At 52.6% G+C, this 26,160-nt stretch overlaps 1 protein-coding gene across 1 annotated transcript; it reads left to right on the top strand.

Annotated features, from left to right (window-relative positions):
• Positions 1-3,725: 3,725 nt before the first annotated feature.
• Positions 3,726-25,311, top strand: IGFBP5 (insulin like growth factor binding protein 5). Its single transcript, XM_025935229.2, has 4 exons — positions 3,726-4,853; positions 18,515-18,744; positions 19,340-19,459; positions 20,586-25,311. Exons 1-4 carry the CDS (start codon positions 4,520-4,522, stop codon positions 20,715-20,717), a joined length of 816 nt encoding a protein of 271 aa, XP_025791014.1. The 5' UTR covers positions 3,726-4,519; the 3' UTR covers positions 20,718-25,311.
• The last annotated feature ends 849 nt before the right edge of the window (positions 25,312-26,160 follow it).

Below are 26,160 nucleotides of genomic sequence, written 5' to 3'. Positions count from 1 at the left end.
TCGCTGAACTTCCCTCATCTGGGGAGGGACCTGAGCGACTGGGTACTTCATTTCCTAAAGGTCACCATACCTTAGTTTCAGGCTGAGATGAAGTGGCAGGACTAATATGCCTGCCGTGTGCTGGCCTCCGGAAAAGGGACTGGTGTCAATCTCATAGGATCTTTAAAATAGAGTAATTACTCACAGTAGGGAGTGGTTTAGGCAAGTCTGTCTGTCTAAGACAGTGAGGAGAGTAACGCAAAGGAAAGAATGAAGACAAGACCCTCCAGCTGACAGTTTCCCTTTCCAGCCGGGAGGAACCAATGATACTTTTGTTTTGTTTTGTTTTCATATGAAATTTATTGTCAAATTGGTTTCCATACGACACCCAGGGCTCATCCCAACAGGTGTCCTCCTCAATGCCCATCACCCACCCCCCCATCAACCCTCAGTTTATTCTCAGTTTTTAAGAGTCTCTTATGGTTTGGCTCCCTCCCTCTCTAACTTTTTTTTTCCTTCCCCTCCCCCATGGTCTTCTTCTTCTTCTTCTTCTTCTTCTTCTTCTTCTTCTTCTTCTTCTTTTTTTAATATGAAATTTATTGTCAAATTGGTTTCCAGGAACCAATGATACTTTATGTCTTATTAAAAGTCCAGCTTTCCCAACCATGTTAGCAGCTTCCACCCTGGCCTTGAAAACCACTTAGAAACTCACAGAAAATGATCAGAGGAAAAGATTCAAGCTTCATAAAACACAAATGTTAGGTGCCCTTTGAAAAGTTGTCCATATAAACACATAAATCTATGTTGTACTTCTTGGAGCCAGGTTTTGATAAGCAGTGAGTCTTTTAAAGGAATAGGGAGGAGTGAGCTCCAGGGGGATAAGACACAAGTGGATGATATTTAACTTCTTACTTCTCCAAGAAAAATGTGGTTGAAAGACATCAAAACTTGGACATGCCAGGGTGGGAAGCAGAGTTGGGAAGCGAATGGCAAGGAAAGCAAGTCAGCAAGAAAGGAGGGAAGGGAACCTGGCCTCTGACATTTGCATCTGACAGGAATAAATGAGCCCCTCCCAACTAAAGTCATTGATGCAAACTTTTTTTTTTTTTTTTTTTTTTTTGCTCCAAAAGCAATCTTCTAAAGGTGACTGTGAATAGATGTAGGTCTTCAGAGTGGAGGGGAAGGGGTAACAGAATCAAGAAAAGCTCATCGGCATGCCCCACAATCCAACATCGTGCACCAGCCCTTCCCTTCTGCTGTCATATGTAAGTATGGAAGCAGACCCATCTGGCCAGTCCCGCCTTTGGACCTAACCACTACAGACAGCCCCAGGCTCCTGAGAATTCTTTCTCTCGTGCTCTCTAAAGAAGCCTACCCGAGGTTCCTGGGAGAGCAACTTAAACTCTTTTGAAGCGAGACCCGTGATGATCACTTAATGTTAACAGAATCACTTAATGTTTACAGTGTATCCACTCTCCATGGCCCCTCTGTGCCCTACCCCAAGGACCAGCCCCAGCCACCTCCTTCTCCTCCTCCTCCTCTCCACAGGCTTTTCGTCCTCTCCATGAATCATTCCCCTCTTCCTTCTACCTGTCCTCACACATTTTCTTTTCCAGCCACTGGAAGTCGGCTAGACAAAAAGACGTGTCACCGGAGGCCGTCTCTCTCGGAATAGAGGGTGGCTGGAAGCAGCAACTCATGTTTCTCTGGAAGGAGCGCCACAGTTTCCCTGTTCATCTTAAATGCTACCAGTGTGCTTGGAGGATCTTTGCTGCGAGCTGGTGCAGACAGAGGAGCAGGGGTCAGAACGCACACCGCACCGCTGGGCCACCCTTCTAGTCTGAACTTGACACAAAAGGGAAAATAACACATGATCTCCCCGGTTCCTCAAATATTTCAACCAAATTTTGGATATTAATTTTCCCCCTACCTTCCCAAGTCCCCAGATGGACGGGGAAATGCAATGCAAACAGGTCTTGTAGTTGGAGGGTTTTTTTGTTTGCTTGTTTGGGATTTTTTTTTTTTTTAACCTTTACACACACAACTCCTCCCCCTCCTCCCAGCTAATACCTACACCCCCTCTGGCAATTCAAACAAAAGCACAACTTTAAACTTTAGCCTTGTTTTAAAATGTGGCTTTCAGCTAATAGATAATCAAGAAGAAAGATCAGGATCTGGGAAAGTTAATAGCATACCATGAGATGCTCCTGAACCACACCAGCAAAAGAAATCTTTTCTTAAGAGCAGTCCTACGCAAAGAATTCTTATCACAGATAAGGGTGCAGTCTAGTGGCAAACTTCATGAAATGCAGCCCCTTTTCCAAAGGAAAGTGAGAGCACTTGGAAAGGGCTGAAGGAAATGTAAAAGGGATGAGTCCAACCCAGGACCGTCCTCTCAGATGGGGCAGCAATGACCGGCTGTGCGTTTCTCTCTGATCTGGTTGCGAAGTCTGCAGCCCAGCCGTGTCAATTTCAGAAGCAAAGTTGAAATCGCCACCTTCCTTCTTGGAAGAACTTAGCTTTCTTTCATTTTACTAAGGAAGGAAGGGATCCAGTAGTGTCTGAATAGATTGCCTGAGGTTGCAGATAGAATAGTAATATTCTTGGTCAGGATCTCTTCAGAGCAGGTCCTACGGCTGTCAGCTCACAGTCCTGAGATGTGCCTGTTAGCCTTATAACAAGGTGTTCCTCTGGTCTGTCCGTCACCCATCCCCTCCAGAGATGTGGCCCTATCCCATAAAAATGCCCCCTGTGAAAGAACGTGGAGGGAAAGTATCACTCCAATCTGCCTTCTTCCATCTGAAAACTCCACACCAGGACACATTAGATCACCAGCAAGATTTTCAGACTTAGCATCTTCTGGAAAGTGCCAGTCTCTGTAACTCACTGCTCCCCACAATGCCGTTGTATGAATGTCCCTTCCTGCACGTACACACAGCACAGATACCCACAAGCATGTGTGCACGTGCATGCATACACACACACACACACACACACACACACACACACAGCTTCCCTGGGCCAACAATGGAGCTGAAGGAAAGTGGCCACCTCTTGATCATATGACCAAAGACAGTCAGTCCACCAGCAAGAGAAATGCTCTTAATTAAATCCCCTTGCCCAGACTTTTAAGGGGGGAAATCCAGTTTTTCTTTTCTTTTTCTTTCTTTTTCATTCAGCTCACTACCCTCTCAGCTGGCCATCCTACACTAACACTCCCCCATCAAACACACACTCAAACACACACTCAAACACACACACACACACACACACACACACAGTAACTTAAACACTAGCAGACAGCCATTTCCCAAAGCTTGGGAAGAATTTCTTGGGCACTGTATATATCCACTTGGCTAATAAGAAAATGCTTCTCCAGGCAGCCTGAGCCTTGGCTAGTTGAGGGGTGGGAGGGAGGGGGAGACCGGGTTACTCTTCATTGTGTCCACCACCTCCTTGAATTCTCTCTTCCACTCGCCCCCCCCCCCCACCTCCTCCCCCTGTAGGCAGCCCAGCCCTGTCCCCCATGCCCCTTTCTTACATTCCGGGGGGAGGAGGGCACTGTTCCGGGAGCTCAGGGGAGCCCCCGTGTGTCTAGAAGGCCTCTCCCCACCCCCACCCCGTGTGAGTTTGTACTGCAAAGCTCCTTGGCACCCTCGCCTGGGTTGGGTGTTGGGGAGCTCAAATAGCAGCTACAAACTGGCTGGCAGCCAGGGGCCGTCTATTTAAAAGCGCCTGCTCCACCGGAGCCCGTAGTCTCTTTGGAAACTTCTGCCGGGGGAAAGAGCTAGGAAAGAGCTGCAAATCGGTGTAGGGTTTTTTCTCCTTTTTTGCTCCTTTTAATTCCCCCCTCCTCCGTTTGCACCCTTCTCCGAGCTTCACGCGGAACCTGCGAATTTCGAAGAGGTGGTGGCAGAGTGGGAGCAAAGAGGTGTTAGGGTTTTGGATTGGGGGCTTTTTTTCTTTTAATTTCTTGATTTCAACATTTTCCCCCCACCCTCGCGGCCACAGCCGCCGCCTCTTACCTGTTCCGCGGCAGCCGCGCGCCGCAGGCAGCTGAAGGGTAGAGAGGAGCAGGGTATTACTTCAGATTTTAAACAAAATTTTTGAAGGCAGACCCATTTTTCTCCCCCACCCCCACCCCCTTCTCCTCCACAGCCTCCGAGCGCACTATTCCGGTGGTTGTTTGGGGGTGAACAATTTTTGGCTTTTTCCTCCCTGTAATTCTGACCGGGTCCCGCCGAGCGCGGGGGGGTGTTGTTTCTCCGGCCTCCACTCCCTCCGCGTGCACCTGGCGCAGCTCTTCTCCCCCCAACCTGTTGCAAGTCCTTTAATCCTTGCATTGGGGACTTGATCGTGGGCGCCTCAGCCCTCCATCTCTCCCTACATTTTGCAATTGTCTGGGGGAGGGCACCTGCTCTACCTGCCAGAAAAAAAAATTTTTTTTTTTTTAATTTCTCCGGGCGCCCCCCTGGCCCCTTTCTCCCTACACTCTCGCTCTCGTGCCCCGCCCCAAGGTAAAGGGGAAGACACGGAGAAGATGGTGCTCACCGCGGTCCTCCTGCTGCTGGCCTCCTGTGCGGGGCTGGCCCAGGGCCTGGGCTCCTTCGTGCACTGCGAGCCCTGCGACGAGAAAGCCCTCTCCATGTGCCCCCCCAGCCCCCTGGGCTGCGAGCTGGTCAAAGAGCCGGGCTGCGGTTGCTGCACTACTTGCGCCCTGGCCGAGGGGCAGTCGTGCGGCGTCTACACTGAGCGCTGCGCCCAGGGGCTGCGCTGCCTCCCCCGGCAGGACGAGGAGAAGCCGCTGCACGCCCTGCTGCACGGTCGCGGGGTTTGCCTCAACGAAAAGAGCTACCGCGAGCAAGCCAAGATCGGTGAGCGCGCTCGGTGTGCCAGTCAGTTACACGGCGCACGGCCGGGGGACACGGGACAAGCTGGCCCCGCGCGCTTGGCCCAGCAAGTGGCTTAGAGCCGGGGTGTAGCCGGGGAGGAGGGTGGGGAGGGTCCGGGCACCTCGGAATTGGAGCCTGGCCGATCCAGCTACCCCGGGCTGCTTTCTAGCCGAGCTTCTCTCGCGGTTTTCGCTCCTTCTCCTCGCCCCTACCCCCACCCTTCTCACCCTCCCCCTTCTTCCCGAATACTGACTCTGAGCTGCTGTTCAGTCTCCCGGTCCAAACCGCCGGGTACTCAGTCTCCAATCTGAGAGGGTGCATGTTACATTATCGATTCCCTCCTCCATCCCCCACCCCCACCCAATACGGTTTTTTTCTGGACTTGATAAAGAAAATCTCTTTTGTTAAAATATTGCTTTGACTGGGGACCTGGAGAGAGAGGCGTTACGGGTCTGCTGTGGTAATTCCACCTTTGTGCCTCCCAGTCCCTGCCCTCCCCCCCCCCTCCCCAGTCCGTCCTGACATTTCTATCCTCTACGCCTGCACACACTCGCGCGCACACACAACGCTCGCACGCTTGGAAGCTAACGCCTTTAGGGTGGGGGCTTTGATGCCCCTCCCACGTGCACACCATTGCTCTTGACTTGGTTTGACTGTTTGTGGTAGATGGTGAAACATAGTACAATGCAAAATACCTTCTTTCCTCCTGGGAAAGGAAAAATTACAATAGCTCGCTCCGCGGCGGTGGGGAGGGGGGGGCGGCGGGGGGCGGGGAGGAACGGGTAAGGTTTAGGTTCCTGTGCTGAGTATTCGTCCCCCGAATCTAATTCCTTTTTCCCCGCCCAAATTCCGATTTCACCTAGGAAGAAAGGTGGGTAGAGGGACAAGAAGGGATGGAAAACTCAGACATCACAACTTGCCCGCCAGTGCTAATCTCCCCACCACCACCACCACCTCAATCTTTCAAATCGGATCTCAAGTGGGTGTGGTGTAAATGCAAGAGGGGCCCTGGAAACGCAGAATGCAAAATCAAGTGGGCGGAGACTGAAAAGCCGCGCTCAGGGAGCCTCCCCTCCGCCTCCAGTAGCCCCGCCCCCTGGTTGCCCCGCCCCCAACTTCTCTGTGTCTGGCGTCTAGGGTTTAAAAGGTTGACAGAGCTACTTCTTCAATCAGTTCAGTCAGAACAGTTCTGCCTCCTTACCCCCAGCCCCCACCACCAGACGGGGTTTCCGTTTGGACTTAGACCTGATTTTACTTTTTTTCTTAAACTCCAGTGAATTGGACACAAAAATCTGGGTTCTGAAACATCAACCTGGTTATTCTCTCCAAAAGGGGTTAAGACTTGGCTAAATGATTTTTTTTTTCTGTGTAGTTTCTTACTGAGACCATGCCCTTCCCTCCTATCTCGTCCATTAGGGCACCCAACGTGAGTTTTCCTAACTGCAAACTACAGACATTATCATACAGGAAAGGAGTCCGCTCCTGAGAAGCGGCAGGAGAACTTTCCTGGGTTCTTCCTGGATCCCTGCAAAGTTTGCAGGTTTCGCCTGTCGCCCGCGGCTGCCCCTCCACTTTGCGAGAGGCTGTCGTTCTCCGGATTGCAGCCTGCAAAAAGGAACAGAGGGCAACACGCAGGCCCCGGAGGCCCTAGAGGCCCGTTTGTGAAGTTATTTTTATTAGGAGCCACTTTCCAAGGCGGTCCTGGCCGCCTTCATCTTGGGGGATGTGGATTTGGAAAATCTTAGCACGGGGGAAGAAAAGGTATGAATCGATTTCCTGGCTTGGAAGCCAGCGCTCTGGGTAAAAATCCGGTCACATCGAAAGTATGCAGGGTATCACTCAGCCGCATTCTGGGCCGGCTTTTATTTGCCCAACCGTGTGGTTGGTGTGATGCGGTTGGTGTGAAAGTTGTGCGCGCAGGGCGCGCGCACACGCGCGCGCAATTGCTGGAAGAGCAAATTGGCTCATCAGCCAACTTTCCAGTTCAACGTAATACGCAAGCGCGTGCGCGCGCGCGCACACACACACACAGACACACACACACACACTGGCTTTTGTCCCAAGCAAGATGCCCTTTAGAATTCTCTGCAGCCCATTCCTCAACCCCCACCCAAAAGGTGCCTCTCGGCGAACACGTAGCACCCTCCACGCCCCACCCTAGACTTTGCGACTCCACCCCACCTTCTGCAGGTGCCTGACCCACCTCAGTTTCGGAATGGCTACAAGAACTGACCCCCTTCCTTCCGGACGATAGTACGCTAGTGGGCGCTCCTGGCTAGCGCCTTTCAACTCGAAAACCGCTGAGTGGGTCCCCAAAAAGTTGGAGACAGGGCAGAGACGGTTCATAAAAAGAGGGAAAAGAACAGAGAGCGGGAGGAGAGTGTCGGCTCCTTTGGCCAAAAATCTTGTTCCCCAACACCCCACCGCCATGTCCCCCTCCCAAAATCAGCAATGAGAACTTGGATTTGCCTCTCCCTCCTGCGGTTGCCATACAGATATAGATTATGCACACACACACCCATAAATCAAAAGATACATGCGCATGTAAAGAAAGATACAGATACAGATATATATATATATATATATATATATATATATATATATATATATTTTTTTTTTTTTTTTTTTTTTTTTTTTTTTTTTTTTCACCAAAAGAAAAAGTGCATCTCCAGAATCCGAAATGGAGAGCTGAGGAGAGCGAGGTGGCAGGCAGCCAAAGCTGCTGGGAGGAAGAGCCGAGGGCGGGCGGGCGGAGACTGGTGTTTTGCTGGGCGCGTTGCTGAGCAACCGGAGAGCCGAGTCCGCCCGCGAACTGGGTGCTGGGAGCGCGCCGGGCCCTACATTTTATTTTGGCCAGTTCTGGGGCAAAGATAGATACAGAAACAGAGGGCAGTGTGTGTGAAGGCTGGAGGGAGGCGGGAGACGGGAGCTATTTATTGAGCCAGGCTCAATAAATATCGGTGAGCTGGGTCGAGTCAAGGAAGCACCGGGCTTTTGCTTGGGCATTGTTTGGAGAAGGAGCCCTGTGGCTTTCTGGGAGGGAGGGCAGGCCACATATTTGCCCGGGTCTGGGAGATCTTTCTTGAGCCTGGGGACATTAAGCTTGGGATACAGGGAGAAAAGGGTTTTGAGTTTCAGTTCTGTCATTGAGAAATAAGAGAGGACAGAAATTATGCTCTGGGAAAGAAAAAATAAAATTACCTAAATAAAAATAAATTTGACCTTTGCTGCTTTGAGGGGTTTGGCCTCCATCACCCTGGCTTCCACTCCAAACCTGGTCCGAATGCCATGTTGAAATCAAGTTCCAGAGTTAGGTTTATTGGCCAAATTTGTGTCTGGGTTGAACAAGATCATGGAAAACTGAAGGAGCCAGATTCCTTTCCCACCCGCATCCCCTCCCTTTGAAACAAGTCTTTGAGAGGCTGGCTGTGCCCTGAGCCAACCAAAATGGGAGTCAGGAAGACAGGAGATGGTGCTTTTAACTGGACTTTTCTTACCTCCCGCCCCTTCTTTCTGCTGTGTCAGCTCACGCTGGAAGAGTATGGACAGTTGGCCACAGTGAGAGCTCATTTTCTTTCCATATTTTTTTTCTCTCTTCTTACCCCTCCTTCCCACTCCGCCCCCACCCCCAGCCCCTAGTTCCCAGCAATCCCTGAGGGCTTCCCCGAGGGTTCCAGTTTTTTTTTAATTTTTTTTTTAACATTTATTTTTGAGACAGAGAGAGACAGAGCATGAATGGGGGAGGGTCAGAGAGAGGGGGACACAGAATCTGAAACAGGCTCCAGGCTCCGAGCTGTCAGCACAGAGCCCGACGCGGGGCTCGAACCCACGGACCACGAGATCATGAGCTGAGCCGAAGTCAGCTGCTTAACCTACTGAGCCACCCAGGCGCCCCTGAGGGCTCCAGTTTTAAGTCCACGCAGCTGCCAGTTAGCCTGGGGCTTGGGTGGTTGGTTTTGAGCAGCAAGTGGGCTTAAAGCTGCAGAGGGAGGACCAGGCGGACCTAGGAGGCAGAGGTCACCTCGAGGGTTCCAGCAAAGGGTATGAGAGCAGGATTCCCAACAGAAGTCCGGGTCCCCTTAATGGGGGATGGGGGGAAGGGAGATAGGGGGAGGTGGCTAGTGGGGTAAAGAAGGTGATTTTTGTCTAAAGTTTTTGCTTTGTACCTGAGCAATGCCTTTGCAACCTTGGGCTATTTAATGTGTAAGAACGTAGAACTTGAGAAAAGGGATCTGCACACTCCAAGCCCACGGCATCCAGAAACTGGAAGAATGCCATAAAACAGAGCAGGTACCAGTGAGGGACCAACACGGGGTACAAGTGAAGAGGGCGGGAGAATGCACTCGGTGAGAGACGAGGAGGCAGTTCAGAGGGGTTTTGTTAGGGTTTTTGTTTTGCGTTTTGCAGTTGGTCTAAAAGTTGCAGTCCCCAGAGACCATCCTTAAATTGCCATCTGAATATGTTTTCCAAAACAATAAGATTTGTTACCTATTTGCAAAAACAAATAAGCAAATCTACAAGGAGGCCAGTTCTAAGCTTCTCCTCCCCACTGCCCCACATACAGAGGTTCCTCCACTTTTGTTTCCTGTTCCATTTCTTTCCATGATTTCTGTTATGATGTCCTTTTTTTTTTTTTTTTCTTTTCTTTTTTGTTTAATATAAATCCAGAGAGACAAAGTGGCTCTTCCTGTCTGGCCACTTGGCTTAGCTAGGTCCTAGTGTGCCCCCGGGAATTGTCTGGGTATTGGCCAAAAAGTGCTGATGCTGGAAGGAACCCACAGATCACAGCAATCAAAGCAATGGTTTTACAGATGAGACGCTGAGGCTGAAGGTGTTGAGTCACTTGCCCAAAATTAGGCGCGGAGTTGGCAGCAGAGTCGGGTGGATAGAACTCAGTCTTACAGTCCTGTTGATTCTATACTCCATTCTGCCATTCCGGGCTCTTCACTAGTCCCTGGGGCCTGGCCCAACCTGCAGCGAGGCTGTGGCAAGTACAGCCCAATGGTGGGGGGTGTGAAGGTGAATGGAGGGCTCAGAACTTGGGGGTGCTCTGTTTTATGGGAAGTGAAGTGGCCCCAAAGCAGAGAATGCAACACCCCTTTTATTTGCAATCCCACTCGGTCGCATTCCTTTCTCTACCTGGTCTTGGGAACAAGGCTGGCTTAGGCCAGTGGTCTGGTGAGGGACAGGCAGGGGCAAGGAGAGTGGAAAGGGGCAGTGCTGAGCCCAAACTTCGGATCCATGTACCAAACCTCATTTCCTGAACTGCAGGGCGCTCTCCGGCTGCGGGAAGCCAGGCAGGCAGGCCCTCGCTTCCCCTTGGCTGTGCCTTGGCCCACAGGGGCCAAGGAGAATGTGCCCAGAAGCAGCCGGCTTCCTGTGGCCACCAGCCTCCGCCAGCACAGGCCTTTTGTGGAGTCAGGCAAGCAGGATGGGGAGACCAGAGCTGGCAAGCTCTGCGGGGCAGGATGGGAGGAGGGAGAGAAAACCACAAGCCACAAGAGTTGATAAGGAGGAGAACAAGTCACCAGATTTTGAGCGTATACAAGTATGTCAGACGATCTTTCCCAATGAGAAGAGAGAGAGAGAGAGAGAGGCCTCCTGATTACAGCTGGGGGCCTCAGATTGATCTGAGGAATTGCCAAAGGCCATGCTAAAACATCCTGGAGCTGTGGCATCCTGTCCCTTGTCTCTTGGGGGATTGATTCTTGAGGACCAGACAGATAAGTTAAAGCCCTCTTCCCGGTAGGTTACACCTGCCAGGTGCGCCTACAAATAGGTTACCTCATTTTCCATCCCTCAACCTCAACCATCAGATGTGGGCCTTCCCTGGCTAAATCCTGAAGCTGAATTTGCACTCAAAACCTGGGCTCCTTTGACCTTTGCTGGTTTGCAACAATGTCTTGCAACGATGCTCCAGTTATCCCAAACCATTCAGATTGTTCCGTCCCAGCTGAACTGAGCATATATGCTCCACAGTCTCTTTGTCACCCACCGAAGAAGATGACTGTCCTTCCAGACCCTTTAGGACAACACTGGCCAATTGAAATATAATACAAGCCACCTACGTCAGTTCAAATTTTCTACTAACCACATTTTTTAAAAAGGCAAAAGAAATGGGCGAAATTAATTTTAACCATGTATTTTAATTCAATATATCCAAAATATTATCATTTCAACATACGCCCAAACAGTTATAATGAGGGATTTTATGTTCTTTCTTTCACATTAAATCTTTGAAATCTGAGGTGCAGTTGACATCTACAGCCCATCTCAATTGGGACACTACATTTTCACTAGAAATACTTGATCTGTAGTTTTAAGTTTCGTAAAAGTTACAGTTGAAAAACTGGATTCACATACCTGAGTTGTTCCAAACATGCTCAAAAATTGTCCAATAACGAGTATTCGTTTTTAAATTTAAATTAATGTAGGGGTAGGGGCGCCTGGGTGACTCAGTCGGTTAGGCGTCCGACTTCAGCTCAGGTCATGATCTCACGGCTTGTGAGTTCGAGCCCCATATTGGACTCGGTGCTGACAGCTCGGAGCCTGGAAACTGCTTCGGATTCTGTGTCTCCCTCTCTCTCTGCCCCTCCCCTGCTCACGCTATGTCTCTTGCTCTCAAAAACAAAAATTAAAAAAAAATTTTTAATTTAATTTAAATGAAATACATTCTTGAATTCAGCCCCACTAGCCACATTTCAACCTTCAGTAGCCACATGTGGCTAGCGGCCCTGTAACTGGACAGCATAGAGGCCACCACAAGCCCCTCCCCAACCTGAGGAAGGAAATAACGTCCCTACTCTCCTCCGGCATCCAAGGAGTCCAAAAGGAAGAGTCTTGAGTCTGGATTGCCAGACACAACAGGACTCTTCTCTGACCCCTAGCCACTCTATTCTTAGGGGGACCAGAGAGAATTCTCGCTGTCTGTTTGCTCCCTGCCACCCCCTTCTGGCCATCCAGGACCATTTTGAGGGAATGTGGCTGCTTAATTGTAAGGTTCTGAATGGACTGTGATGAGTCATGAGTGGAAGTGTAGCCAGGTCAGAGAAATGGCCAAGTGTCTCCTCCCCGCCTCCCCCCTTTTCCATTCAGAGGCTGCTTTCCACCTGGCCCCTCCTCTCCCTTCTGGTTTGGGATGTCTGTAGGGAACAGACATTTCTACTGAGCATGCTCCACCTTCGCCAGCTCCAGAGAAACCTGGCAAGAGATCTTGACGTTGTGCGTAAGTGTGTATTTCTTCTTTTTTTTTTAATTTTTTTTAAATCTTTATTTATTTTTGAGAGACAGAGTGTGAGCAGGGGAGGAGCAGAGAGAGGGGGAGACACAGAATCCGAAGCAGGCTCCAGGCCCCGAGCTGTCAGCACAGAGCCCGACGCGGGGCTCAAACTCACGAACCATGGGATCGTGACCTGAGCTGAAGTCGGACGCTCAACCGACTGAGCCACCCAGGCACCCCAAGGCTCAGTGTGCATAAGTGTGTGTTTCTTATATGTACAGTTACCACCAGCTGCCTTCCAGGGATCAAGAAATGTGTACCGGAGCTGCAGCCCTGAATCCTACTTGGGCCCTAGGGGAAGTGAAATGAGGGGCGTTTTTTCTTTACCTCTGATCCCAGGACGGTGGAAGATGTGTGAGGGAGACCTTGGCCTTTCATTCTGGGGAGTGTTACCAACTTGACACCAGCCACATCTGTGCCATCTAGGCAACCTAGGTGCAATTAGGAATTAGGAATGCAATTAGACAAGGGGAAACTTCTGGAGGGAGTTCTCGAGGTAGGGACTGGTTTCTCTTACCTGGGCTTGGTGATCAGACTTTCTGGCAGTCTGACTCTTGTTCTGACTGCTTACCCGCTACGCTAGATGCTGTCTTTATTTCTCTGCTTAGATGTCACATATCCCTGTTGACCAACTTGGCCATTGGCTTAGAGCACCTGAGTACTTTAGTTTTCCTGGCCTGAAATGGGGCAGGGGCTGTCAAGGAGCTCAGCGGGGTAAGCCTAATGGCCTCCCTGTCTATTCACAGACTCTCTGAACCTGCTCCCCGCCTCTGTCACTCACCCCAGGTCAAAGTTCCCCTCCAGTGTCTTCTGCAACTGTCCCTTAGGATGACGGTTGTTTGGGTTTGTTTTCCTCTTGAAAAGACAGTGCTTTTGTCGTTCTCAGACCATAATTCAGGTTAAAAAGAGCCCAGAACATGCACGTCTGTTGCTGACCACAGAGGAAAAGAAAACAGTGTCTTCCAGGAGAGACTAGGGCAAGGCAGACACGGGCCAGGGATGGAATGGGTAGGAGGAGGGACACTGCAATTCCCCAGGAAGGTTCAGCAGCCTCTCCCTACCGCCATGTCCCCTTTCTGTTTATGCAAGGGCATGCGCACACAGTGTGATTGATTCATATGGCATCCACAGCTGGGAAACGGTCAGACTTCAGGAGACTGAAACGCGTCTCACGGTTTTTTAAACAGTGAGCCGCCGATCCATCATTTCCCCATAAGCCTCCTGTCCTCGCAAAAAGCAGGAGGATGTGGGCTGGCTGCGAAACAGGGTAAGGTTGGGAGGGGGCTCAAAGCATCTAGCCACACCCAGGCACAGATCAGTGCCCTCAGACCAGCTGTCCAGTAGAACTGTCTGCGATGATGAAAATGCCCTATACGTGCACTGTCCAACACAGTAGCCATTCACCGCTGTGGCTACTGAGTCCTCGAAATGTGGATAGAGTAACTGAGGAGCTGAATTCGTGATCTGATTTAATATTTATGTATTTAAGTAGCCACATGTGGCTAGTGAGTACTGTATTGGAGAGCACAACCTTAGATCAAAGAAGCCCAGTGAATCCGGGGATCCCTCCTTGTTCCCGTTCCTCTAAGACTAATTCCTCGGCTTTCTGGCTCCCTCTGCAGCAGCTTCAATGCTTAAAGGCAGGGGCCTGAGTGATGTGACCTCTCAAGGCATCCAAGGAACCCTAACATGCCTGAGTTTATGTTACAGAAGCACTTCTAGACCCACTTCTCTTTAACTCTTGGGGAAATCTGTGCCTGTCTCTATTTAAAGATTATATACCGGGTACCATATAATCGAGGGAAAAAGATAAATGACAAAGCTGTGTGCTTAAGAAATGTACTGCTTAAATTCCACAGAAGGAGTTAGAGTGAGGGCCAGAGGAAACCCCGCTCCCCCTTTCATTCCTTGTAGAGATTCTGGGCAAACCCATCTTGTCTCCTGGCTAGAAAAAGAGACTTTCCCTTCCCCAGGTCCAGGTGGCCTAGCAAAGCCCTACATTCTTCCGGAGCTGTGAATTCCAAATACGCCTCGGTTTCTTCAATTTCCGCAAGCAAAGTCGCAATATCTGGGCCACCCCATTTTCTCTTAAGTTCGATTATGAGGTTAAGATAGGTTGGGAAACTACCGCCGGCCCAGGAGCAGGGAGTTAATGATGCCAGGGCATGACTAGGAGCCCCAGGATGGAGGGTTAGATTGCAGGGAGCAGCAGGTCCCCGACACCTCCGTCACCGGGCTGGGGAGAAGGATGGAATCAGAATGCACCTGCTGGTGCACCGTCCGGCCCCTGCGAGAGAGCAGAGGCAGCCAGAGGTTGGATGTGGACAGCGCGGTGGCATTTGGGTAGGAAGCATGCATCGTATACTCCGCTGTGAGTAGATCTGCCCACCCTAGGGTGCCTCCGGGTGCATAGCAGCTGGGCCTACAGCCAGACACCCTCTATGACTGCTGGGCCGTGGAAATGGCACAGCCCTCCAGGAGGTGTTCCTGTCGGTGCAGGAACGGCCGTGTTGTGTCCCTGGATGCCGGGGCAGTGCTCTGAACCGGGAGCGCCTTATGAATGGAAAAGGAACGGAGTTGGCCACCCTGACTTGGCAGGGGCTGGGGCCATCAGGGAGCTGGTTGGAATGACTGAGCTTGGAAGGCAGACCAGACTCAGAACCCACCTGAAAGGCAACCATCAGGATGACGGGATAGCCCTCACTCCCTCAGTCGTTGGGTGAGATTGCGGAATCAAAGGGCCCTGCCTCCACCATCCCGTGGAGGAGCGAACAATAACCGAACATGCCGCTTTTCCATCTGCTGCAGAATCCTTTCAAAATGACATCCAGAGATGCGAAGGGAGGCCCTGGGCATGTCTCTCTTCCACCCCAGATCACTTGTCAGCTGCAGATTAGAGAAGCAACATGGGCTTATGCACAGGTCGGCCTTGTCCGTCCCCCCCTCCCCAACAAGCCTCCCACTCTCCCACTGTGTCCACAGGTGGGTTTTTTTCCAGTTCCTCACTGGCCATCCCCATGACTCCTCAAATGCATGCTGCAGACACACAGAGAGAAGGAGAGGACTTGGGTAGCTGTCACAGAAGTAGAGGAGGAAAGCACCCAAATCCCAGATTTTCAAATTGCTTGCAGTCCTTGGAAGCACTGGAAACATGTTGTGTGGCCGTCAGTCTCCTCCGCCATCTACTGGCCATGCAGAGGTATTGACCTGTTTTTGGACCAGCTTCCAGAACCCCCTGCCCCTTGAAGTTCCCTTGCCTTTCAGGGCCCCCCCCCCCCCCCCCCCCCCGGGCAATTCACCAGGAAGTCTTCCCCTAAATCCCCTCTGCAGCTTTGGTCCATATCCTCTGGATGAAAAAGTGCAGGAGCAGCCAGCTACCTGTGCCTGCCTGTCTCACCCAAAACTTAAACCCTTCCCAAATTGAACGCCTATTTATGACTTGGCCGGGAAGCAGCTGAGTAGGGCTAGCCGGCTCTGCCATTCCAGCTCCGGTCTTACTTTCCAGCTTTTTAATCTTCATAGCTCTGCGCTGGCTTGGTGCCACGTTTCCGCTGTCTCTGGAGACTGCAGGTGACCACAAGACCCTGATTAGTATCTTTGATACTCGACTGTCCTGCTGCCTAAGAGGTCCCGTGGGGTTAAGTGGCACCAAAAACCAGGAGGCACATCAAAACTTAAAGTTCAGAAGCAGCCAAAGAGCCTGTGCGCTGGGGAGGGTGTGCCCTCGGGAACCCCGCCTTGGTGAGCCCGGAGAAGGAGAGAGGGCTTGCAGGAGTGTTTTGAGTTCCTCAGAGAACTTACAGGGATCTGCATCATTTTCCTATATCAACATGTGCCTAGCCCCGAGGCCGTATTTGAACACCTTCAGAGAAAGGACTAAGGTCAAGGAAAATTCGCTCGGAAGTTTATGGAACCACTGTTAGCCGCCCTGTCCTCCTGCCAGGAAGAGTGAGTCCAGGGTAAGAGTGGCCCATAGCACTTCCTAGAAAAAGTCCTAAGAGGCGAAGAGTCTTGAGAAAAGCTGTCGATATATGGAGTGCTGTGAGCCAACATGCTGCCAGGCCCACAAGGCAGAGAGAGGAGCTCCGTGAGAGGTGACACGAAATCTGGAGGATGACAACCTCTGACCAAAGGGACGGAGGGGCCCCTGCAAAACAGGTGGCCAGAGGAGGATGGGTGGCGATCCCGTCCCAGATGTCTTCAGGAAGTAGAAAAAGCACCCTGAGACAATGTGGGTGTACTTGTTCGTGCTTGGACACAGGGACGTGGACCCGGGGGTCCGTTGGAAGGGTTCCAGGAGCTGGTACAGGCAGCCCCTGGAGGTAAGCAGCTTCCTGGGGTCTCTCCCATGAAAGAGGTGACTCCCGGAGCCCGGCCCTGCAGGTGCCCCTGAGGACAAGTTGCTGGTCCTGCAGCCCAGGCTGGAGCAGTTTCTGAAGGAGACACTCAGCCTTCTGCCAGGTGCCGGTCGGCATCTGGCCCACCCACCACCCACCCACCCTCCCTCACTTCACGTGGTTATCCTCTCAGTTAGGAAAAGGGTGTGGCCATGCACCCCAGAACGCCCCCAACCTTTCAGTGGCAACCATCTCTTGTCCTCTCTCCTACCTCAGCTGTCAACTGCTTGTTAAAAGTCCGAATGCTTGGTGATGCCCAGAGAGGTTGAGTGAAGTGTCTCAGATCACCCAGCAAGATGGGCTCAGCAACCCTCTGTGCCACAGTTGGCTTTTCCTTTCCACGCATCTCTCCCCAAGACCTGAGCCTCGGGTTTGGGACTAAGTTACTAGATAACAGAGCCCTAGCCTTTCAATGTGTACAGAGTCCCCCCCCTCCACCCCAAGCCGGCTCTGCTCCTCCTTGTGCTGCACCCCATTCTAACTTGTCCTGCAACCAAGAAAAGTTGGTTTGCTCCAAACCCCACTCCTTAGGCATCCTCCATCTGCCAGGCACATCACCATGCCAGTTAGTCATCACAGCAGGTTTGCTTGACTCCACTGAGTCAAGCCGAGGTGGGAAGAGGGAGGGAAAGACCAAAAGTGGGGGATGGGGACCTGGCACTGAGTTTTCTGCTCAGAGGAAGCCCGCCTGTTGCTCCGCCATTTGCTCTCTTCCTGTCCTCTTCCTCTCCGGTGACTACTTCCCTGCCTATGGATAAATACCCAAATCAGCTAACCCCCACCCAAAACACTGCAAACCTGTGGAGGCTTCTTCAGGGCGGGGAACTTCCCTGCCAGGGCCTTAAAGACCGGATACCTAGTCACTTAAGTTTGACAAATCCCAAGCCAAGAGACAAACAGGTGCCCAGGTGCTTCCTGCCACCTGCCGTCCTGACCGGGTTAGGCCGGGTCCCCAAACGCCTTCCTTACCCCACACCTGGAACTCCCCCTGGGAAGAGGGCCTCTGCCCGGGGGACACAAAACAGTGTCTTCCCACCAAGGTTCTCCTTCCCTGTGCATCCCTTCATCCGCACCTCCTTGGAGTCCTCTCCCTCCATTTCCCATCCCGGTGCCTTGTCCTCACGGCTCCTGGGGAGCCCAGTGACGGTGGAGTGGGCAGGGGACCGGATCTTCCCTCTCCTCATTTGAGTCAGTCTGGGTCACTCCAGAGCCCTGTCTTCTCTTTCTAAAATTTGAAAAGAAAAGAGGCGTTGTAGACGGGGCCTCCCTGCCCCCACCCGCCCCACCTTGTACCTGGTCTTGCTCTGGGCATCCTAGCCACGCCCTGACCGACTGGGAAGAGCGGCTCTGTGTCTGCCGAGGCTGGTGGGGTCAAAGAGCTGAGAGGAGACGTGGGGACCCAGAGAAGGGTGCCTAGGAGAGAGGAATGTACTGGAAGTCTGTGGAGGGAGAAAAGGCTAGGGGTAGAATTAACAGATCAACAAATAAATGAACAAAGTCCTGCTTCTTTTAAAGGTCATAAGTCAGCTAAGTATAGACTGTCACCAAGTCTCTCCTATATATAACTTCTCCAGCCCCAGCCAGCTGTCAGCCTCTCTTGGCCTGGAGCTGACTTATGTTCCAGCCTCCCAGGGCCCAGAGCACAGAGCCAGCTCAAAGGTTCCAGGTCCCCCCACCCCGCCACCAGCACTGCCCCCCTCCAAGCCCCACACGTCTGGCTCTCTCAGATCTCCTCCTCTTCGTGATGGTCCCCACCACCACCCTGCTAGCCTAGATCCCGAGGACTGTCCTACTCCTATCCCGGTTGCCCAAGTCAGAATCCATCCCAGCTCCAACAGTCCCGGAGGCACAAAGACCCCACATAGGATAGACTTGGCCTTTCCTGTCCATGCTGGGCTGTCACCTATTCTCCCCCAACAGCCTGCACCTCACCCCTGAGGCTGATCCTCTGCCTCCTTCTCCTGCAGAGAGAGACTCCCGTGAGCACGAGGAACCAACCACCTCCGAGATGGCTGAGGAGACCTACTCGCCCAAGATCTTCCGGCCCAAGCACACCCGCATCTCTGAGCTGAAGGCCGAGGCCGTGAAGAAGGACCGCAGAAAGAAGCTGACCCAGTCCAAGTTTGTGGGGGGCGCTGAGAACACTGCCCACCCCCGGGTCATCTCTGCACCTGAGATGAGACAGGAATCCGAGCAGGTGAGTCTCGAGGATTCTCTCCTCATCTCTGTCGGCATCCGCACCTGGCCACCGCTGCCACTCCCCTGACTTTTGACCTTCCCCTGCTTCTAAACGAGCATCCGTGGGCAGCAGGTGCTTTGGCTGGGCCTAGCTGAGGGCCTACCGCTCAGATCAGCTTGGGATTCAGGAGGATTTTCACAGCCTACGTTTATCAGGCCTCGGGGCTTGACCGAGGGACCCCGGGAGTAGAGGTGGTGCTCATTCAAGGAAGGTGCTGGGCTGCCACAGCAAACACACCAGGAGCTGTGACGTCACCTGGGCAGAGGCTGCACGTTCCCCTAGGGCATCTGCCGACGACCACCCCGGATGTGATCAGGGCAGAGCGGAAGAGCTGAGGGTGGGTGTTGTGGGAGGTAAGTGGGAGCATGTGTCTTCCTGTCTAGTCACACGCAGGCTCCTCCCAGAGGAGGAAAGATCTTAGGTAGCAAGTAATCGGAGCGACAGTCTCGACAGACCCTTTAGCCCCCGTGCCCTCGGCCACGCGCTCTGCGTATACAGGTGGTTTCTCCATTTGGGTGCCGCCGTGTCCCTCACCCCTGCTGTCCTCACACAGGGCCCCTGCCGCAGACACATGGAAGCTTCCCTGCAGGAGCTCAAAGGTAGCCCACGCATGGTGCCCCGCGCCGTCTACCTGCCCAATTGTGACCGCAAAGGATTCTACAAGAGGAAGCAGGTACGCCACCCGCCCCGCCCCTGCTCCCAGGTTCAGAGGGCTCCTGAAATGGCACTTGCCAGAAATTTTTTTTACCTCTGAATGCTTAAGATTTCCGTCATTAACAATAGTGTTTCCTGAGCCTCCGGTCTCCGTGCAGGTACCCCGGTCGTCGGGCTCCCCGTTCCCTCCTGTGCTATGATCTACTTAAGTTTTAACGATCCACCTTGTTTCCATGAATCCATTTAAAAAGGAAGCTTTATATCACTATGTCATATCGCACGTTGTACCTACTATTTTCTGACAGCCCCACACACAGAAATACATATGTCCAGCAGATGATGACTTCAAAACCTATTTTCAGCAGGTCCCCCCCCCCCCCGAGATAATTTACATCCCATTCGCAGCCAGCCTGCCCTTTGGGCAACATGGACTATTGAGCCTATTCAAGTGGTACCCATTACCTCAGGCCGGTGGTTCTCACACTTCCTGGGAAGTGGCTTATTAAAACACCAATTGCTGACCAGAGTTTTCCGGGATGGAACTCTGGGAATTTTGCATTGCTAACACGTTCCCTCCCAGGTGACTGACACTGATGGTCCACAAGGGTCGGGGGTCAAGAGCCAGGTGGCCTTGGGTCAATTCTTGGCTCTCCCGCTTATGAGCTGTGTCCCCCTTACCTAGTCATTTAATGTCTCTGCCTCCAGCTTCTCGTGCAAAATGATGACTGCACCCATTGTCCTTACGCAGTTATGAGGGATAATGGACTCTTCTTTGTGAAACCCTTAGAACAGTACCTTCTATGTAGTAAGTGTTCAGCAGTTCAGTCTGCTACATGATGAAGCTGTGCAAGTGATGCCCGGTACCATCACCACCACCGCCTTCGTCATCATGTAGCCGCCTGGAGAACACCGCGGCGGAGGACCCTGAATGGGTGACATAAAAAAGAGCTTGTAAGAGCTAATCAAGGGCCGACTGTCTAAGTTAGCATCTTCCCTGGGGCCATCCCCGTGCAGGGGGCTTACTGGATCCCCACGGCTGAGGTCGGGGTTGAGAATCTGTCTGGGGGCAGGGAAGACAAGGGCCAGACAGGAGCAGAGCCTCCGGGGACAGCCACCCTCACTGCCTGTCGCTCTCCCCACCCCAGTGCAAGCCTTCCCGCGGCCGCAAACGTGGCATCTGCTGGTGCGTGGACAAGTACGGGATGAAGCTGCCAGGCATGGAGTATGTCGATGGGGACTTTCAGTGCCACACCTTCGACAGCAGCAACGTTGAGTGATGCGTCCCCTCCCCATCCTTCCCTCGCCCCGTCCCACCCCCAGCCCCGACTCAAGCCAGCACCTCCCTCCACCCCAGGACGCCACTCATTTCATCTCATTTAAGGGAAAAAAAAATACATATATCTATCTATTTGAGGAAACTGAGGACCTCGGAATCTCTAGCAAGGTCTCAACTTTCAAACCGGCAACAGCGGAGATGCAAAAAGCTAAGAGACCCCCCCCCTTTGAAAATGGTTTTCTTTTTGAAGCAAGTTGAATGGACAGGGAGGGGAAGGGAGGAGGAACATGAGAGAGAAAGGAAGAAAGTGCACGTGTAGAAGAGAGGGGGAGACAAACCGAGTTTGGAAAAAGGAAAGAAGAATGTGGGCAGGAAGGAAAGATCACCGGGACCATGGCTGGATCCACCTGTCATATCCAGCCCTGGCCTGAGTTGGGAGACGTTTGGGCACTAGAAGGTATGGCCCAAGGTGTGGCATTCGATGACACCCTTGGGGGTTTTCCCGACTGGATTGGATGCAGGGGGAGAAAGGAAAAGACAGAAGGGGTCAGTGCCTCTCCTGGATCTGTCTCCACCTCCAGCCAGCGAGCTGCATGGCTCCCACCCGCCCCTCCTCCCCTCTCACCCGGCAGAGGGTTCTCCCTCCCCAAAACTTCTAAAAACTAAAATGCATTCCATTCTTCTCCAAACAGAGCAAATGAATAACCGAGTGTCATTAGAGAGATAGATTTTTCCTAAGCAGATACATAAAGATTGTGTGTACGTCTTTCACTCCCCGTGCAGACGTTTAGAACCCAGTACACGCGCCCAGAGTGGACAGACTTGCCCTTCCAGGGTGACTAGATCATGCCGACACGCACGGTGATTTCAGCCCCTCATTGCACTCAATTCACCATTAGCACGGCCTCTGTGGGGGAGGATAGGCTGAAAACAATGTGGCCTCGTATTTATCTACGAGGCTCCATGTAGTGATCTATAAGGCATATAAATCTATTCTCTTTCTTTTTTTTTCTTCTTTCCTTTCTTTCAAAGGTTTGCATTAACTTTTCAAAGGAGTTCCTCTGGGGGCACTGAGGAACTTCCTCATTTGGGGAAAAACCAAGAAAACCCAAATTCTTCTAACACAACCCTTAACTCTGGTTTGGCCAGCCTCCCTCGAGGGGCAAACACAACCTTGGGCGGGCCACGGTGTTGGATTTTTTCACGATTCCCCGTACGCGTGTGTCCATAGGTACCACCGAGCCAGGTAGATGAGGGCCCTCGATGGTGCGTTGCCCCTGCGTGCACCGCCCCCCCTCCCCCCCCCCAGCACATCCTTTGGACCCTCCAGAAGTAACCGGCTCTGGGCCCTGCACCAGTCGCGCACACCAGCTCCAAGTTGGACCCCCTGGTCCTGCCCAGCCTTTTCATTTCATCCGGGCAGAGCCTGCATTTTGAAAGCCTCTCTGGGCCTTCACGCTGGCAGAGCGGGAGAGAGACTGAAGTGAGAGGTGGCAGCAGGGGCGATGGAAGTGAACCGGTTTAAATACAGGGAAACAGTAAAAGTGATTGCATTGCGCAGGCCCACGTAGAGGGCACATGGAGGGACGGGGGCTGGAGGGACGGGGGTAGTGGGCAGGGGGACTGCCCTGTTTTAGCTTTGGAGCAAAGCAACAGAAAGGAGGACAGAGCCAAGAGAAGCCTCCCTGGCTCCCCACCCTCTACACCCTTTGGGATTCGAGAGGAAAGAAAGAGGAAGATGGGGGCACAGTTTCTCAGAGAGAAATGAGCTTAATCCAGGCCTGAGGGCCAGTAAGGTGGGCAGCTTTAGGCAGGTTCTAGACCCTCGCTGCTGGACAGGAGCAAGGATCGGCAGAGACTGGCTGTGCTTTTGAAGGGACAAGACCATGCGCTCACGTGGCTACCTTCAACCCGCAAGGGGGACTGAGGCCAGAGTCTTTCGAGCTCTCCACCCACACGGGCCGGTGTAGGCTTTGTCCTCGGTGTGGAGGATGGACGAGAGGCCAAGACGACCAGGAAATGGATGCTCTAAGGGTGCTGTCATTTGGCAGCCAGATTTTGAACCAGGAAAATTCCCATTCCTGTTGACTTCCTCCACGGATTGGCAGCCGTGGGGCTGTCCTCTGAGGCTCAAGAAGACCTGCCAGGAAAGGGCAGGAAACTGGCAAAGGAGACCCCTTCTTGCCGTGAACACAGCTCTCTCCACTCTCTCCCGATGGCGTGGCACCATGAAGGCCACCCCAACACCGAACTTGGGGCAGTGAAGAGGGACAGCAGAGAAGCAGATAGATTTCAGCTGGTGGGAAACTTGTAGCTATGGAACTCGGGGAGTGGGGGGTCTCCTGCCCCCCCAACTGGACAGTTGGCTGGGACAGGAAAGATGGTCGATTGTCATAGGACAGAGGGCCCTACGGGGATGGCAGCCGTGAGGACTCACTTGACCTGCTGCATCCGTGCGCCCCATCTCTCTGCACAACTGTCCCCAAACCCCCGACTCACGTTTCTGTGTCTTAGGCCAGTATTGTAAACCTTTCCCACCTCACTCTTCTGTCTGCCCTTTCTTTCTGTGGATCTTGAGCAGTCTTCTAACTGGGATCTGCCAAGTGGATACTGGGGTGCCGTTGCCCCTAAGAAAAGACTGAGCCAGGGATTGCATACCCCTTCCCACACCCCTCCCAAGACCTGGACCTGGTTCCTGAGAGGGGCCCCCTCTTTTCCCCCTGCTGTTTACTGGACTCTGAACGGGCGTCTGCCCCTGATCTCGGCTCTTTGCTGTCGGCCACGAGGTGGGGGAGGATGGTCTGGTTTCACTCCACCAGCGTCTTCGGGTTTCTGCCGTTCAGGCCGCCTCACCCGAACCTGTGAGGCCAGTGCTTTTGCAGAGGGTGACTCTGGTCAGCTGGCCACTCCCCGGAGGATGCTGGACCTTCGTGACGGATGAGAGTGACCTCCCAGGATGAGAGGGAGGCCTGGCCTGCAAAGGCAGTCATCGAGGAAGATGTCCCCATCGAGGAGCGTGCCCGGGGCAGGGCAGGAGGAGAGGCAGGTGGGCAACGCCACCAGCTGGGATCCTGAGCAGGAATCTTCTTGACTCCAGGCTGCCTGACGGCTGCTGTTTATCCACCTAGAGGCCTTAGGCTCCGGGTTTTCTGTGGCCTCAAGACTCAGTGTTGCCCCCGCCCCACCCACCCACCCAACAGCGGGCCTCTTCCCATCCCCCTCTGACTCATGCCTCACTCTAGCAGCGAGAGGATATCCGTCATTTCCACTGGTTCCCGCTGACTGAGGGAGGCCTAGCCAGGACTGAGCCTCCTTCCCCCAGAGCTTCCCCACCCACCTGAGCAAAGCAGGGCATCTGGGACGGAAGAGACTCGAAAGTTTCTCAGACAGCCAGGCCTGGACAGGCAGGCCTGGAGACATTCAACTCCCCACAGGGGAGGACGGGAGGCCCAGGAGGCCGTGGGGTCTACCTCCTGTCTCCTCACCCATTTCCCACCCCCCCCACACCCCCCCCCCTGCTGTCACCACCTCATTGGTCTCCATGGTAACCGCAGGGTCAGCCTCCCCTGGGGGAGGGGGGCCTGACCTCTGCTCTCCCACCACCCAGCCTGGTGGCAGCCACACGGCTACCCCACTCAACCCCCCAAGGTGGCCCACAGCTGCCCCTCTCCCTCTGCTCGGCCCCCCGAGAGGGCTGCCGTGCCCGTGGAACTCTAGAGGGGAGTGGGCCAAGGAGAAGCAATCCTTGGGCTCAAAGAGGACATTTTTGGCTTCTGAGAGAAAGGAGGCTGGGTTTGGAGAAGTGGTGGCACGAGGGGACGGGGACCTGCCAGCCGGCCACCTGGGTGTTGTACTGTCTTTATTTTTAAAACCACTAAGTGCAAGACTTATTTTTGCACTTTTCTCCACTTTTTTTTTTCCTCCTAGGTTTTTGTTTCTTTTTTTAAACATACTTTCTTGGTTTTCTAATGGAGTATATAGGTTAGCCATTTTCACAGACTCTGGCCCCCTCTCCAATGGGGGAAGGGAAGGTGGGGAGCACCGGCCACCCGTGCCTGTCCCCCCCCCTACTCCCTGGTCCCCGGCCACCAGCCTGAGTCCCCAATCTCCCACCACCACCACCACCACCGCATAGTAGCCCACACGGATAGACAGTTGTCAGACAAGATTCCTTCAGATTCCGAGTTGCCTACCGTTTTTTTTTCTTCTTTTAAGACAGCAATAACCACAGCACATATTACTGTAGTTCTTTGTAGTTTTACGTACGTACATACCATAACTCTCTCTCTCCCCTTGTTTTGTTTTCAACTTTTTTTTTTTTTTAAATAAATGCTCATAATCTTTACTGGTGAAAAGGATGAAAAAATAAATCGGCAAATAAAACCAGGCTGAGGGGCTCGCCTCCTGTTTAAGCATTTTGTACCTGAGGAAATAAAACAAACAAAAACAAAAACAAAAAGCCAGAGGATCTCACGTTTTATTAAAAAAGTGAAGATTGCTGTATACTATTTATTCAACTTATAATTTATGTTACTCCTTGATCTTTGTCTTTGTCATGACAAAGCATTTATTTAATAAAGTTATGCATTCAGTTAGCCTGCGTCAGCGTCCTCCGAGGGCCCAGGGAGGCAGGTGAAGGGTGAGAGGCACACAGGGGTCCCCTCAGGCCACATTCCAGAGGGCAAGGAGAAAGGGCCAGGCAGAGGAAAGGCTGACGGGCCTGCTCCCTCCACAGAGGAGCCCCCAGACCCAGCCTCCCATCCAAACCTGAGCGCCCCCTTCTCCATCCGTTCAAAACATTCCAATGAGTTAACGGACACAACGTGCTTAGAGCAATTAGGCAATGTGCGCTCAGCTACTGTTTTTTACCGTTATTATCATCATTGAATCTCAGCCCCTGCTATTACGTAAAGTGGCCTTAATCTACCCTTTAGCAAATGACGGGTCCCTTTTCCTTGGAGAGGATTTTCAGGAAGGCATTTCTAGAATGTTCCTCAGTCGCTGATTCTGGTGCCTCATATAAGCTCTTAACTCCTGGGAACCTCTGGCCAACGTGAATCCTACCTCCTGCTCCTGCCCAGCCCCCAGCTGTCTCCGCCCAGTGAAGAAGAAAGCCATAAAATGGCTAATGACTCAGATTTTAACCTTACAGCCGTTGAAAGAGCACAATTCCTACATTGCCCCACTATCTGTCTTTCCTTCCTCCTGGGTCCCTTCTTCCTAATATCCATGCCCCCCCTTCACGTGTGAGGTGCACAGGAGCTTACTGCCCTTCGTGCATCCCACTGACGGCGCCCGATGGCTTCCCAGTCCTCGGGCACCACATAGACAGAGTTGGTGGCATCCCCACTCTGCCCAGCCCAAACCCCGGTACCTCCGCCCCATCCGAGTCATGTGGCCGATGGAGTGATTAGGAGCATCCTGCCTGGTGAAGAGGTTGGCCT

This window comes from Puma concolor, chromosome C1 (genome assembly GCF_028749965.1).
Source record: "Puma concolor isolate L17-30 chromosome C1, mPumCon1.1.hap2, whole genome shotgun sequence".
NCBI lineage: Eukaryota > Metazoa > Chordata > Mammalia > Carnivora > Felidae > Puma > Puma concolor.
Note: the sequence above shows the minus strand (reverse complement) of the source record. Positions and strands in the feature narration are given on the sequence as shown.

Bases quoted from the DNA above. Each gene is read 5' to 3' on its own strand.
- IGFBP5 (XM_025935229.2), top strand. From the start codon at position 4,520: ATGGTGCTCACCGCGGTCCTCCTGCTGCTGGCCTCCTGTGCGGGGCTG. The intron at 4,854-18,514 runs GTGAGCGCGCTC...CTTCTCCTGCAG, and splicing joins CCGCGAGCAAGCCAAGATCG to AGAGAGACTCCCGTGAGCAC. The intron at 18,745-19,339 runs GTGAGTCTCGAG...GTCCTCACACAG, and splicing joins TGAGACAGGAATCCGAGCAG to GGCCCCTGCCGCAGACACAT.